Here is an 11,400-nt window from a genome sequence, read left to right as displayed (position 1 = left end):
GCAAAACAAATGCACACAAAACAAGCCAAAAAACCTTAGTATCTTATATAGATATATATAGGGTATTTTAGTCCAAAATGGCATAAAATATTGACCAAAACGGTAGAAACCAACAACAAAACGCACCACCCGCCCGTCCATGCCACATTCCGTCAATTGTTACGTAATGAGGTTTTTTTGCTGCGCTTTTGAAAATATGAAAAGTTTTTTTTGCCTATTTCTAAAATATAAGGGGCTTTTTTACTAATTTAACAAAATATAGGGATATAATGAAATTTAGCCTCAAAAAAGGTATCGCCCTTTAGTGAAATTTTGTTTTTCCTCTCACATAATGTGAACATATTTAATTAATAATAGGTGTTAGTTTAAATTTTATTTATTTAGTAAGATTATTATAATTATTTTTATTTTAATTAATAACAATTCATCGCATTAAAATAAAAAAGTGATAGTTTAATTAAAAAAATTTCTTATTTGTAATAGGTCAATTATAAATTTATATTTATTTTTTTATTAATATTAGCAAATTTTATAAATTTTAATTAATTAAAAATTTATTTATTAAATAAAAACTAATATACCCTTATTTTGAAAGCCAAATGAAACTATGAGCCATAAATTTAGATGCTAATAAGTATATATGTTACAAATGATGAGTGGTTGAAATTTACAAGTAAAGCTATCTCCATATCACTCACCAAGGAAAGCTAGCTAGCAAGGTTCATATAAACTCTTGTATGTACACACACATACATACATACATATTTATATATATGTGTAGACGTCGAACTCCGGCACAGCAGAAAAGCTCTACTCTCCCGTCGCGTCCACCTCCAGTGCGGGACTGGCACCGGTGAAGTTGAAGCTAGAACAACGAAACAGCTGGGAGAGCCGCGAAGGATAAAAACCCACTCGAGATCTCAATAGATCAAAGTGAACAAAGTTACCCTCCAGCTGATATGCACCAATGGTGATTGCTGCTCTGGGATCTGACCCACCATCGACAAACGCCAAACAAGATACGTTTGGTCTTACTCTCACCAACGCATCCACTCCCAAAAATGTCCAGGTGACATTCTTGTTCTGCATGACAAAATCAATGTTGGGAGTACCCACCCTTGTTGGTGGAAGGATGTTTGCATTGAAGCATAGGCCGAAAGGCGGTATTGCTTTCACTTGCGGCACTCCCGCTAGTTGGTCGGCAAAGAACTTGGTGAAGGTCTTGAAAACTGAGTGCTCCAGCGTTGTGTAAGGCGTAGTTGTGCTTATCAGTGTCCCTTCAAAGCCTCTGGTTGTTGAGAGCAAAGAAGTATTGAATGGGACAGTTTGGTTGTTGATCCTCACTGATTTTACCAGTATATAGTACTCTCCTTGCGCACCGATGGTTACTGGGGTGTAAGTTAGAGTTCTTGGCTGTACTTTGGACGGTAGGTTTCCGAAAAAGACCCCACCATCTTCTGTCGTGGAGGAAGAGAGGCACAAGGAAAATTGAGGCCGGAAGCCGAAATTAGAAGCCAACTGTATCGGCAAAGCAACTGCTGTATGACCAAGTCCAGCTACTCCCTGAACAGCTTGCGGGTATTGTCCTTGCAGAAGTGATGAAGGTGCACAAGCAAACAGGAAGTGAGGAATGGTGACCCATTGGCTACGATTGGAGGCTTGATCGATTGCCTGAATTGAGACCACATCTAGTGCAACTTCACTGATCGTTTGCTTTTCAGTGAAGGGGTTGGTGACGAGTACACCGCATGTGTTGTTATGGCAGCCGGGCCTAGCGGAAGCGAGCCTGCATTTATGGCAGTAGTGCACGCCTGCCCGGTCGCACTGAGTGGAGTGGCAGAAGGGAGCATGATAGGTTGACGACGAGTAGTTTTGGTCGCAAGTGACCCACAAGAATCGGCTGTCTAGATCAAGAAGAAGTGGCACCAGCACGGAAGGAGTTCTCTTGCGGAGGCTGGTCACATGGAGGTTGGTTGCGGGGTCTTTGCGCACCGGCAGGATGAGTGAATTAGGGTTGAAGGGAGCTCGAACGTTAGGGACTGCAGATGTAATGCAAATCAAAGCATGGAAGATGAGGGGAAGAAAGATGTTGAAGGTTGAAGCCATTTGGGGAAATGTTTGAATTCAAAGGTTGAGATGAGTGGTGGTATCAAATGGAATGGTATTGCAGGCAGCATTTATAGACTTTTGGCCAAGGCACAAAATTGGATTAGTGCTGTCAAAAAAATTAATTAATTAGTTTTTCGAATTAAATATTAAATTTATTAAAATTTTAAATTAGTATAACAATCATCGTAAATTAGATACTACAATGATACAAATGCACCTACAGCTATTATTGCGACAACGAGGGAAGAGTTGAAATTTATGAATTTGCATGTTTCAAAAATTAAAACCGACATTTATATAATTATAAATTCCGTATTCATTTTAATGTCTTTAAGCATAAGAAGTCGGGTCCGATAGCTTCTAGAATCAGGCGCTATCAGGCGCTATGTAATACGGACTGAATTTTTTATTGTAATTATATACATATAAAACAAAATAAATGATGCAACACGAATGGTAATAGAAAAGCATATGTCAAAGTACTAAAAGGTGTATGACAAATAATGTGGTGATTGTGAATTCTCGTGTTAGGGCGCAGTTGAGAAATGTGTGTTGGTTGTAAATGACGTTTGAATTATATGGTGGGAAGCCAATTTTAGCTAAAGAGGGTTGGAACAGCAATGGTTATCCTCTTTGTAAACAAGTACATTTGGCATCTATGCAATGCTCGTGGCAACATTATTAAACTTCACTTGCCACGTACGTTGTTTCGTGTTGAATGGAGTAGAAAATAGAATGAAATTTATAATAGAAAATCTCATTCGTGTCCAAGTCCAAATAAATTTTACTTTTTCTAGCTAGTCTGATGCCATATATAATTAAGTTTCTTTTTTGTTGTTAAATTTGAATATTTTCGGTATTATACTAATGTGGAGATCGAGAAGAAACAGAATATGAATAATATAAATTAATAAAAATATTATCTATTTAGATAGAAATCTTTATAGTAGTTTATGTTCAGTGAGATTTTATTTTTTTGTTCAATTCTGTTGTAATTCTTCCATTATCACGTGATTAAGAAATTTATCGAAAATTTTCACATCATGTCCTTAAGTGTATTCATCCTATATTAATGAGGCCGAACTTAGTTGGCGAAGTTGAGGCTCTTTGACCTTAGAGGTCATTGGTTCTAACCCCGTCTTACGCGTGGGATGTTGGTTCCATTAAATAGTAGTTGTGTTGTTCTACTGAATAGTAAATGTTGACCGAATTTAGTTTATTCGAAATTATCAATCAAAGTATGATTGTTGTACTGTTCTTTGTTGTATATTAATAGACAAAAACAATTATAATCAATTTATTTTCATTAATAATAGTTGATCGCTCTTACTTAAAATATATATATATATATATATATATACTCCTCCAAAATTAAGATGTTTGAATTAATATATAGCCATATCAATTCCAAATAAAAAATAATTGTAATTTACTTATTTTTTGTTTGTAGACAAACTTGTATGGCTAGGATGTAGTGCCTGCAAAATAAATTGTAGGGTTCGTGCTGAGGTTTTAGATATTTGCTGCTTTTCCGCACATCCTTCACTCGCTGGCAAGATTCTGCAACATCAGCTACATCATCTCACCTGGTTAGTATTAAATTTCTGTGTGTTAATTTTCTGTTGAATTCTTTTATCGTTAGAGATTTCTTTATTTGTTTCTGCTTTGTGTTCAGGTAATTTTTGCCCTATTTCTATGCAAATATTCGGTCTGGATCGAAAAGTTTAGGAAATTACTGCCCATTTAAACGTGGAATTAAGGTATTCCAGGAATCCAGTTAGGGTTTTTCTATTTTTTCTTTTTTTTTTTGGGGGGGGGGGGGGGTGGTTTGAGAAGGATAGAGAATTTTGGAGCTTAGAATCAGTTGCATATCTATCACTTCAAACTGTTATTAAACTGAGCAGATTGTTGCTAATTGGTAGGTGAATTCTATGTGTAATTGTCGACGTAATTTGTATTGTCTTCTGTTAGCTTCCTCTGTACTTACTTCCATAAGCTTTGAATTATCTTTTCACGGTGACTGTAATAATTGGTTGTATGGGGTTGACGGAAGCACCAAGCTTGGGCTACTCTGTATTCAAGGTGCTATGTAGTTAATGGTTTGGTCTTCGTTACCAATAAAATGCGGTATCAACCATATTATTCTTCTTCGTACATACAGAAGTTAGATCTCAATTCATCCTCTTGTAACTCTATCCCTTGCAGTTCTGCTGAGTTTTAGCATAAAACTGTGGGGAATTATTTTTTGCAAAGAAATGAAGATGTAGTGTGTCATAAATTGCGTGTCAAGTGCAATAGGCCTCCTCTGTGAAAAACACTCGTAAGCAAAAAACATCCCCTGAGAAAGAAAGGGGCAGTGCAGGCCAGGGGTCGTACTGCCACTTTTTTGTTTAGCAGGTTTTGTGTTTGTTAGTGCTTTTATAGGAGGTAATATATAATTAGCTGCTTAACTATTGAACTCCATATCATGTGAGTCATATCTGGTTACGAAGATATGTTCGGTTACTCTTGATTGCCCACAACAGGACTTCTGTAGATTGATCCAGGTACTAACTTAAACATTAAGATATATTTAAAAGGAATGTCCTTACCATAGTGAATGTGAGGCTTGAGTTGTTCTTTTACATCTACAAGACCCTTCTGTGGCTAGTCTATACTGATGAGTGTGGTTAGAGTAGGTGTTTCAAAGAAGTCAAACCAGTTGGTTGTTTTTTCTGTTAGCACACCATGTAATAAATGAGTTAATAGAGTCCGGACAATATATTTCCCTGATTGAAAGGACAACTGGACTCCTTGGACTTTTAAAAAGAGCTTATTGCTTCTTGTGTCAAGAGGTTGCCTTTTCTTTTTTCTGAAAGTTTAAGGGGGTCGTATTTCCTTTTTTTTTTTTTTTCCATTTTTTGTTCACATGGATCTTTTTCTTATTAGTGTTTTTACAAGGGGGTATGTTGCATTTGATCCTAGTAATAAATGCCCGGGAGAAATATACTTTCTGCTTGTAAGGATCGGAATTCTTTTATTGAGTGTTCAGAGAGCTAGCATACCGGAAGAGTAAGCCTGATGGTGCTTTATTGCAAATATAAGCTGAATGATGGTTTCCATGGTGCAGGAGCCGTAAGACTTGCATAATGGAAACTCAAATGCTCAATGCTGATAGTCCTAGTACACTTGTTAAAGCAACCATTCACCTTGGATCAGAGACATATATGGCTCAAGCGAACAAGGGCCTTGTATCTGAGCAACTGATTTCAGTCAAGGAGCAGAGCATGAGCATTCTGAAGGACTTCATTACAAAGCATAACATTCCAAATGATGTTCCTGATGAACCAGAGGAAATCTCTTCGGAAGACGAAGATGAAATATCTCCAAAGCCTCCGGTGAAGAAATCGAAGAAGAGGCAATAGCTTGTTACTAGGTTCACTTCTTTTTGCAACATTAGTTTTGAGAATAGCATGAATGCACTACTAGAGATTGATTTATCAAAGATTGTTTTTGACATTCACCTCAAAGCGCTTTCGAAACCTGGTACTATCAGTATCGTAGGTTGTCTGAATTTCTTGCTAAATGAAACATGCCACTTCTGCTGTGCATCTACTTGTTTGAGATAAATGTATCCAATGCCCTGCCTCTTGTCTCTGGATCTATTGGAGATACTCCCTTTTAACTGTAAAGAAATGCTGAAGCTGAAGAAATAGCAGATGAATGCTTCATGTGACGAACATGATAAAATAGTATAATGGAATCTGACAAGATAGAAATGCGATACTCATCTTGGAATAAAACTGAGAAGATGGTTAAATTTTTATATACAGATCCATTAAAGTTTAGTCTATTACAAGCATGCCTCTTTGGTTTTGCGAAATTATATGTAGACTTCTTGTCGGTCTTTGCCGACTCAAAAATTGGCTGGAATTTACAAATTGTTGATTTTATGCCGGGAAAAGGTAGCCTAGCCTAAAGATACCAAAAAAGTAGTACATTGTATTAAAAAAACTATCCTTCAAATTTTAGTTCAAAATTTTTTTCCCTCTTCTGCTTCTCTCTCATCTCTAATCCCAATTTCTACTCCTCTCTGTGTTCTTTCTTCTGTATGAATAGATTCTTGTGAGATAAGAATATGTTTAAATTAGTTAATAAGATTGTATTTTATATTTAATTGTGGTGTTAAATCAATATGTTTTCAATAAAAATACATATGTATTTTCATTTTAATTACTTGTTTCAAAAGCTGAAAATTGAAAATGAAAACATAAATGAACAGGCTGGGGTCCCTCCAACGACTATTTCCAACGCAGAGAGATGCAGCAATAACTCAAAAGACTACTTGTGATTAGGCATGCGTGAAGAACCCTTCTAACTAGAACTAGACATGGTGAACTGTATAGACGACAGTCAGCGTACTATCAATAGGGGCTTTTACTGATGAGCAACAACTAATCATCGGAAGAATAACCCAAAAATGTGCAAGTATCTTCAGATCTGCACTTTTAAGTTTGTAATAAGACAGAACCCAAAGCAAGTCTATAGAGATTCTAGAACCAAATTTCACACAAAATAGTCATATTCAATTTTACTCCCACTTTCAACACCACACCTTAAACAGCTAAAGGGCAACAACCGGGGTAACTTCTGTCCATATATTGAAACACCATGCCTGAGATTGCTTGGATGACGCAGCTACAGAAATACTTGCCATCTTCTTCCACATGAAGGCACTTGCCCCAAATTGGAAAATGTAAAGAGGTAACAACTATAAGACCATGTACGTCTCTCTTCGCGGAAGTTGTCATCAGAGTTCTATGGAAAGGAAAAACAGATCAACATCTCATTTCCTAGTTAAAGAAGAAGATATTGAAAATGATTCCAATGTAACAAATTCTGATTGTCTCTTGCGCTCGTTTTGGGGTCAGTGATCCTCAATTTTCTTGAGACTTTTCATATCCGTTGTTTCCACCCTGTAGCATTAAAACAGTGTAAGAATAGCACAAATTATCGAAATCATGCAACCTACAAACAAAACATGCATACATTTCTAAGAAAGCTGGATGTAACACATACCAAGATTAATCAACCTAGTAAGTAAACCTTGACCTATAAGAACAGCTCATCTAAGAACATGACAGGTATTTCCCTAGCTACCCATGGCGAAAAAGGATGCATGCCTAGCTGTCTTCTGATATTCGAATTTCTTCTCAAGGAGAAATAATGTGTTTATAAAAGAATAAAGGACCAAAAGCATATGCCAGTTATAGTATAATTTGGAAAGTGAAAACATAAGCAGCTCCACATCAGGATAACAAAATATATGCCCAAACACATGGAGGACCGAAAATCTAACATGTAAAACATAGTATCTTCCACTTGAGTACGGTGACAGGTTTTTAGCTGAGACTGACAGGAAAAGAATCCTGTTAAACTTCCTTGGTACTCGGTAAAATGCTAATTAAAACAAATTTCTGATTTTGTTAACTATCAGTACTTAAACTTTAAGCAATTGATCTTATATTTATTTTTCTTTGTCTTTCTACACTCTCTTAAAGTAAGGATGTTTACAAGATTTTGCACGTTTAGTGCTTGGTCTCTTGGTCCTGCCAACTTGTTAGGGGACTGATTAACAGCTGCAAAATGTCTGAGAGTATTTTCTTCACATTTTCTTTCCATGACCAATGTGAGATGGGGTATTACAAAAATCTTCTCAACGCACATGCTCATGATCAACAGCTTTCCCTAGCAGTCCGCATTCGACCAAAAGAGTGGCTCTTTAGGATCTATTAGGACCCAACTTAGGCTCTTGGCTTGCCATCATCATCTCAGAACGAGCTAACTGACCTCAAATGCTTAAGCATACGTCAATAATTAGGAGGTAACCAATGTCTTGCAATTGTTTACAGTTCCCTTCCACAACTTAATTTGGAGTCGGTATTATACTAAACTTGAGATCAGCCAATTGATTCAAATTCTTTCTACCAAAACCTCTGCTAGACAAGTATTATCCTTCTGTATCAACACAAGGTGTTACAGTCGATCAGTATTTCAGAAGTTCTTATCATAACTCATAAGAGTAACATACTTTTTTTGTTAAAGTGTTAAACTACTCCATCTCTAGTAATAAGTATTTAAACTCTGTTTAAGAATATCCTCCACTTCATGTGTGAAAAACATACAGAATTGAAACTTTGAAAGTTCACTAATTCCAATGTCAATTTTGTGGAGGTATCATACATAATGTGAATTTGTGATAGGATCTCCATAGAGTGGATACTGAATTTTGGACAGTTTTGGCTGAGCCCAAACATCTAAACATTAGACACCTTTCAACCCTTACCATAAATGGACAGTTCTACTAAACCTCTATATACCCATCACCAATTATCCAATCCTATCAAATGACTTTAAAATATGACATAATATACAAATCAATATTATCACTTAAATGAACCTTCACAGCTAAATTGAGTTCATCAAATATCTTTCAATTAGTACATTCTGTTAAATAGAACAAGGAGGGACAAACAATTCTATTACATCACAAAGAGATACAAGATCAAGGAGGGTAAGTTATACAGATTCTTATTGATATAGGTACTGCACAACTTGAGCTGAATCATCTAACTGAATCTTGACATTGATAAATGTGTGGAGTTACTAACTGAAATAACTAATAAGGTTGAGAGAGAAATGCAATGACAAACTTACGTTGTTCCATAGAGAACAATTTTTTGAACTTTTGTAATGTCAGAACCAGATTGATTGTCCTCGATGAAAATTGTCAAGCTGATTCAGAATAAGTAGTGAGACACTCCGCATTTTTAAATACAAGACACATATGCCAAACAGTATAATAGCTCAAAGATAACAGTCACCTGCGGACATTTTGAAACTTCACATACTTGACGATTACTGGTTTTCCCTGCAGAGATTCAGCATATCAAGCATCATACCAAAATAATGTCGAAATTTACAACCACAAGCATCTAGGTAATGCTTCATTCATACAAACCAGATGGCAACCAGAAGCACCAATGTTTACCTTAAGGTTCTCAGTAGATAAAATGACAGTGTCGCTTGGGGGGAAATCATTGACGTTACTGTGTAAATTATTATCATAAAAAATAGTTCAAAATTTATCTGCTAAAGCATCAGTCTCCCATAAACAATAAAATCTCCAGATATTACCTGAACCCCATGTGCTCCCTATTAGCAAACAACTTCACAGACTTTGGACCTGGAAATTTGAAAATTGCATTCAAAGTTGGAGCAACACTGAACCAGTAAGCTTTTTGACGATGTAAATGTTAATCTTTTCAAAATGAAACCATTGGACTCCAGATGGTCCTATGCATTCCTTTAAAAAGTCTTGAGATTTAAATTTTCCCGCTCTCTGATGTTTATGTGTGATATCGTCTCTCTATATATCTTATCCATTTAATTTTATTAGTTCATGTTGTACAGCATCTCCATTCCTACAAATTTACAGCAATAGCAACTCATGTTATCTTTAATCCTGGTCCACATCTATAGCATCCTCACTCTCCGTGGTGCTGTTACAATCCAAGGGGATGAGAACAATGAATAGGTGGAGGAGAGGGACTAAAAGTTTGAAAGATTAGAAGCAATTAACCAGAGTTGTCATATTATAATATAAAAGTTCAGTAGTAAATTAACAAAATATGTTTCAGATAAAAATTTAGAGCAGCATCAGAAGCTTAACAGGAAAACAAGCGATTGCCGTATTAATACACATTTATTAAAAAAATGTAAATGAGCTTAAAGGATAGGAATTAGTTACTTGCCTTCCTCCTCTGGTCCTTGAATTACAATAGAATGCAATTTAACAACTTGATTGAAAGGAATATAAATCAATAGCTGCTCATCCGCATCACTTTCCAAAATCAAACCCTCATCCTCTCTGTACCCCTGATTTCAAACAATGAAATGAATTATAATCTAGAAACGCAACACATATAAATTCCAACCAGCATCACCATATAATCTACCCACTTTATACACAAACCAAAGAAAATATTTGAGATCAACAAAGAAGAAAAAGGACAAAGAGGGGTAGAAATGTGAAGCAATGTAGGACAACCTTGATAATATTAGAGTGATTTGTAGCAAGTAATTACCTGAATATCTTGATATTCAAATAAATTTTGATAAAACACTAAAAAGAAAAATACATAAAGAAAAGTACTCAATTACGGGGAAAGAGGAAACAGGTGGACATAAAACTGAGGGCTTAAAATTGCATAGCACCATCCAATAGATTTTTAAACAGCTTTCAACATTTCAAAACTTCTCTCATTTTCTGGTACATCCTGTTACTGCCTACATCGGATGATCAGAACTACACTGCAGCCTCAGACTCCAAATATAAGATTGAACAATCCATCAAACTGATGAAAACTTGGCAAATTAAAAAATGGAGGAGATGCTCCTCTAAATAATCATTCAAAATCCCTACATATTGTTCCTCATGTCAATAAGAAACACAGAAAAGAAAAAAGTACGACACTTGAGATGGTCAGAATGTAAGGAATTGGGGGTGGAGAGTTCAAGGTTCACAAGGTCACTTTGGCAGCCATGATAGAAGTGGTAGTTGTAACGGATGTATCAATGAAAGGTTCTAAGATGGCAGACACGATTAGGCAGGATTTCAAATTTGTAATTGTTTTCCCAATCTCATACCAATTAACATATGCATTCCGAATAGATAATTCCAGTAACTAAGTAAAACCACATACACTCCAACAGAAAGGGCAAGCCCCTTAATACCCCTTTCAAGTATAGTTGTTTTTGGCTATTCAGAAAGCTTAAATTGACTCAAAGCTCGTACCAACTAACTTGAGAAAACAGTAAAGAAGTCCAACAAAGAGACCCTACGTAATAATGTCTCCGATGGATTTCAATAAAATGAGTTACCTGTTTGAGAGCATTCGGAAGAGAGTGACTGTTCTTCTGATTCAAACATTCCACGCTAGACCAGTCGACAAAGTCCAGTAAATCAACCTAATTGCGTATGCAAAAGTTTGATCAAACGATACTCAGTGAGAAGTTGTCGAAAAGACTAATAGATGGAGAGAGGGTTGAGATTGGAGAATTACTTGATTTCTGTGGATTGCAGAAGCCGATTCAGCGGACATGGCTCTCGATGCTAAATTTCAAATGTCTTTGAGAGAGAGAGAAAGAGAGGGGAGGACACAGATTCGCAGAGGAGAAGGGGGTCACGCACAATTCTCTAATCGTGTCTAGATTTGTCCACAGCAACTTTTGTTGTTTATTACTTGAAAA

At 36.1% G+C, this 11,400-nt stretch overlaps 3 protein-coding genes across 4 annotated transcripts; 1 reads left to right on the top strand and 2 right to left on the bottom strand.

Moving 5' to 3' along the window:
- Positions 1 to 583: 583 nt before the first annotated feature.
- Positions 584 to 2,165, bottom strand: LOC105162438 (gamma conglutin 1-like). Its single transcript, XM_011080448.3, has one exon. The coding sequence runs from the start codon at positions 2,104 to 2,106 to the stop codon at positions 811 to 813; it is 1,296 nt and encodes a 431-aa protein (XP_011078750.2). The 5' UTR covers positions 2,107 to 2,165; the 3' UTR covers positions 584 to 810.
- A 1,361-nt stretch (positions 2,166 to 3,526) lies between these two features.
- LOC105162439 (uncharacterized) lies at positions 3,527 to 5,699 on the top strand. Of its 2 annotated transcripts, XM_088883932.1 has the most exons (3): positions 3,527 to 3,698; positions 3,785 to 3,869; positions 5,219 to 5,699. In XM_088883932.1, the coding sequence occupies exon 3, from the start codon at positions 5,238 to 5,240 to the stop codon at positions 5,511 to 5,513; it is 276 nt and encodes a 91-aa protein (XP_088740058.1). In that variant the 5' UTR covers positions 3,527 to 3,698; positions 3,785 to 3,869; positions 5,219 to 5,237; the 3' UTR covers positions 5,514 to 5,699. The 2 variants fall into 2 exon arrangements, with proteins under 2 accessions (XP_088740058.1, XP_011078751.1); XM_011080449.3 differs by lacking the exon at positions 3,785 to 3,869 and having other exon boundaries at positions 3,539 to 3,698.
- Positions 5,700 to 6,507: 808 nt separating this feature from the next.
- Positions 6,508 to 11,386, bottom strand: LOC105162442 (PITH domain protein (DUF1000)). The gene is made up of 8 exons (XM_011080451.3): positions 11,214 to 11,386; positions 11,032 to 11,118; positions 9,903 to 10,026; positions 9,286 to 9,334; positions 9,140 to 9,197; positions 8,973 to 9,019; positions 8,806 to 8,883; positions 6,508 to 7,064 (listed from the first exon to the last, which is right to left on the bottom strand). The coding sequence occupies exons 1-8, from the start codon at positions 11,250 to 11,252 to the stop codon at positions 7,016 to 7,018; spliced, it is 531 nt and encodes a 176-aa protein (XP_011078753.1). The 5' UTR covers positions 11,253 to 11,386; the 3' UTR covers positions 6,508 to 7,015.
- Between the last annotated feature and the right edge of the window lie 14 nt (positions 11,387 to 11,400).

The sequence above is a fragment of the Sesamum indicum genome, linkage group LG1 (genome assembly GCF_026168435.1).
Source record: "Sesamum indicum cultivar Baizhima isolate 11 linkage group LG1, ASM2616843v1, whole genome shotgun sequence".
Classification (NCBI taxonomy): Eukaryota; Viridiplantae; Streptophyta; class Magnoliopsida; order Lamiales; family Pedaliaceae; genus Sesamum; species Sesamum indicum.
Note: the sequence above shows the minus strand (reverse complement) of the source record. Positions and strands in the feature narration are given on the sequence as shown.

What these genes read in the sequence shown, in the direction of transcription:
- LOC105162438 (XM_011080448.3), bottom strand. Translation starts at nt 2,106, where the DNA reads ATGGCTTCAACCTTCAACATCTTTCTTCCCCTCATCTTCCATGCTTTG.
- LOC105162439 (XM_088883932.1), top strand. Translation starts at nt 5,238, where the DNA reads ATGGAAACTCAAATGCTCAATGCTGATAGTCCTAGTACACTTGTTAAA.
- LOC105162442 (XM_011080451.3), bottom strand. Translation starts at nt 11,252, where the DNA reads ATGTCCGCTGAATCGGCTTCTGCAATCCACAGAAATCAA. An exon ending in AGGGAGCACATGGGGTTCAG is followed by an intron (nt 9,198 to 9,285) that starts GTAATATCTGGA and finishes TAATTTACACAG; the next exon opens with TAACGTCAATGATTTCCCCC. An exon ending in AAGTTTCAAAATGTCCGCAG is followed by an intron (nt 8,884 to 8,972) that starts GTGACTGTTATC and finishes ATTCTGAATCAG; the next exon opens with CTTGACAATTTTCATCGAGG.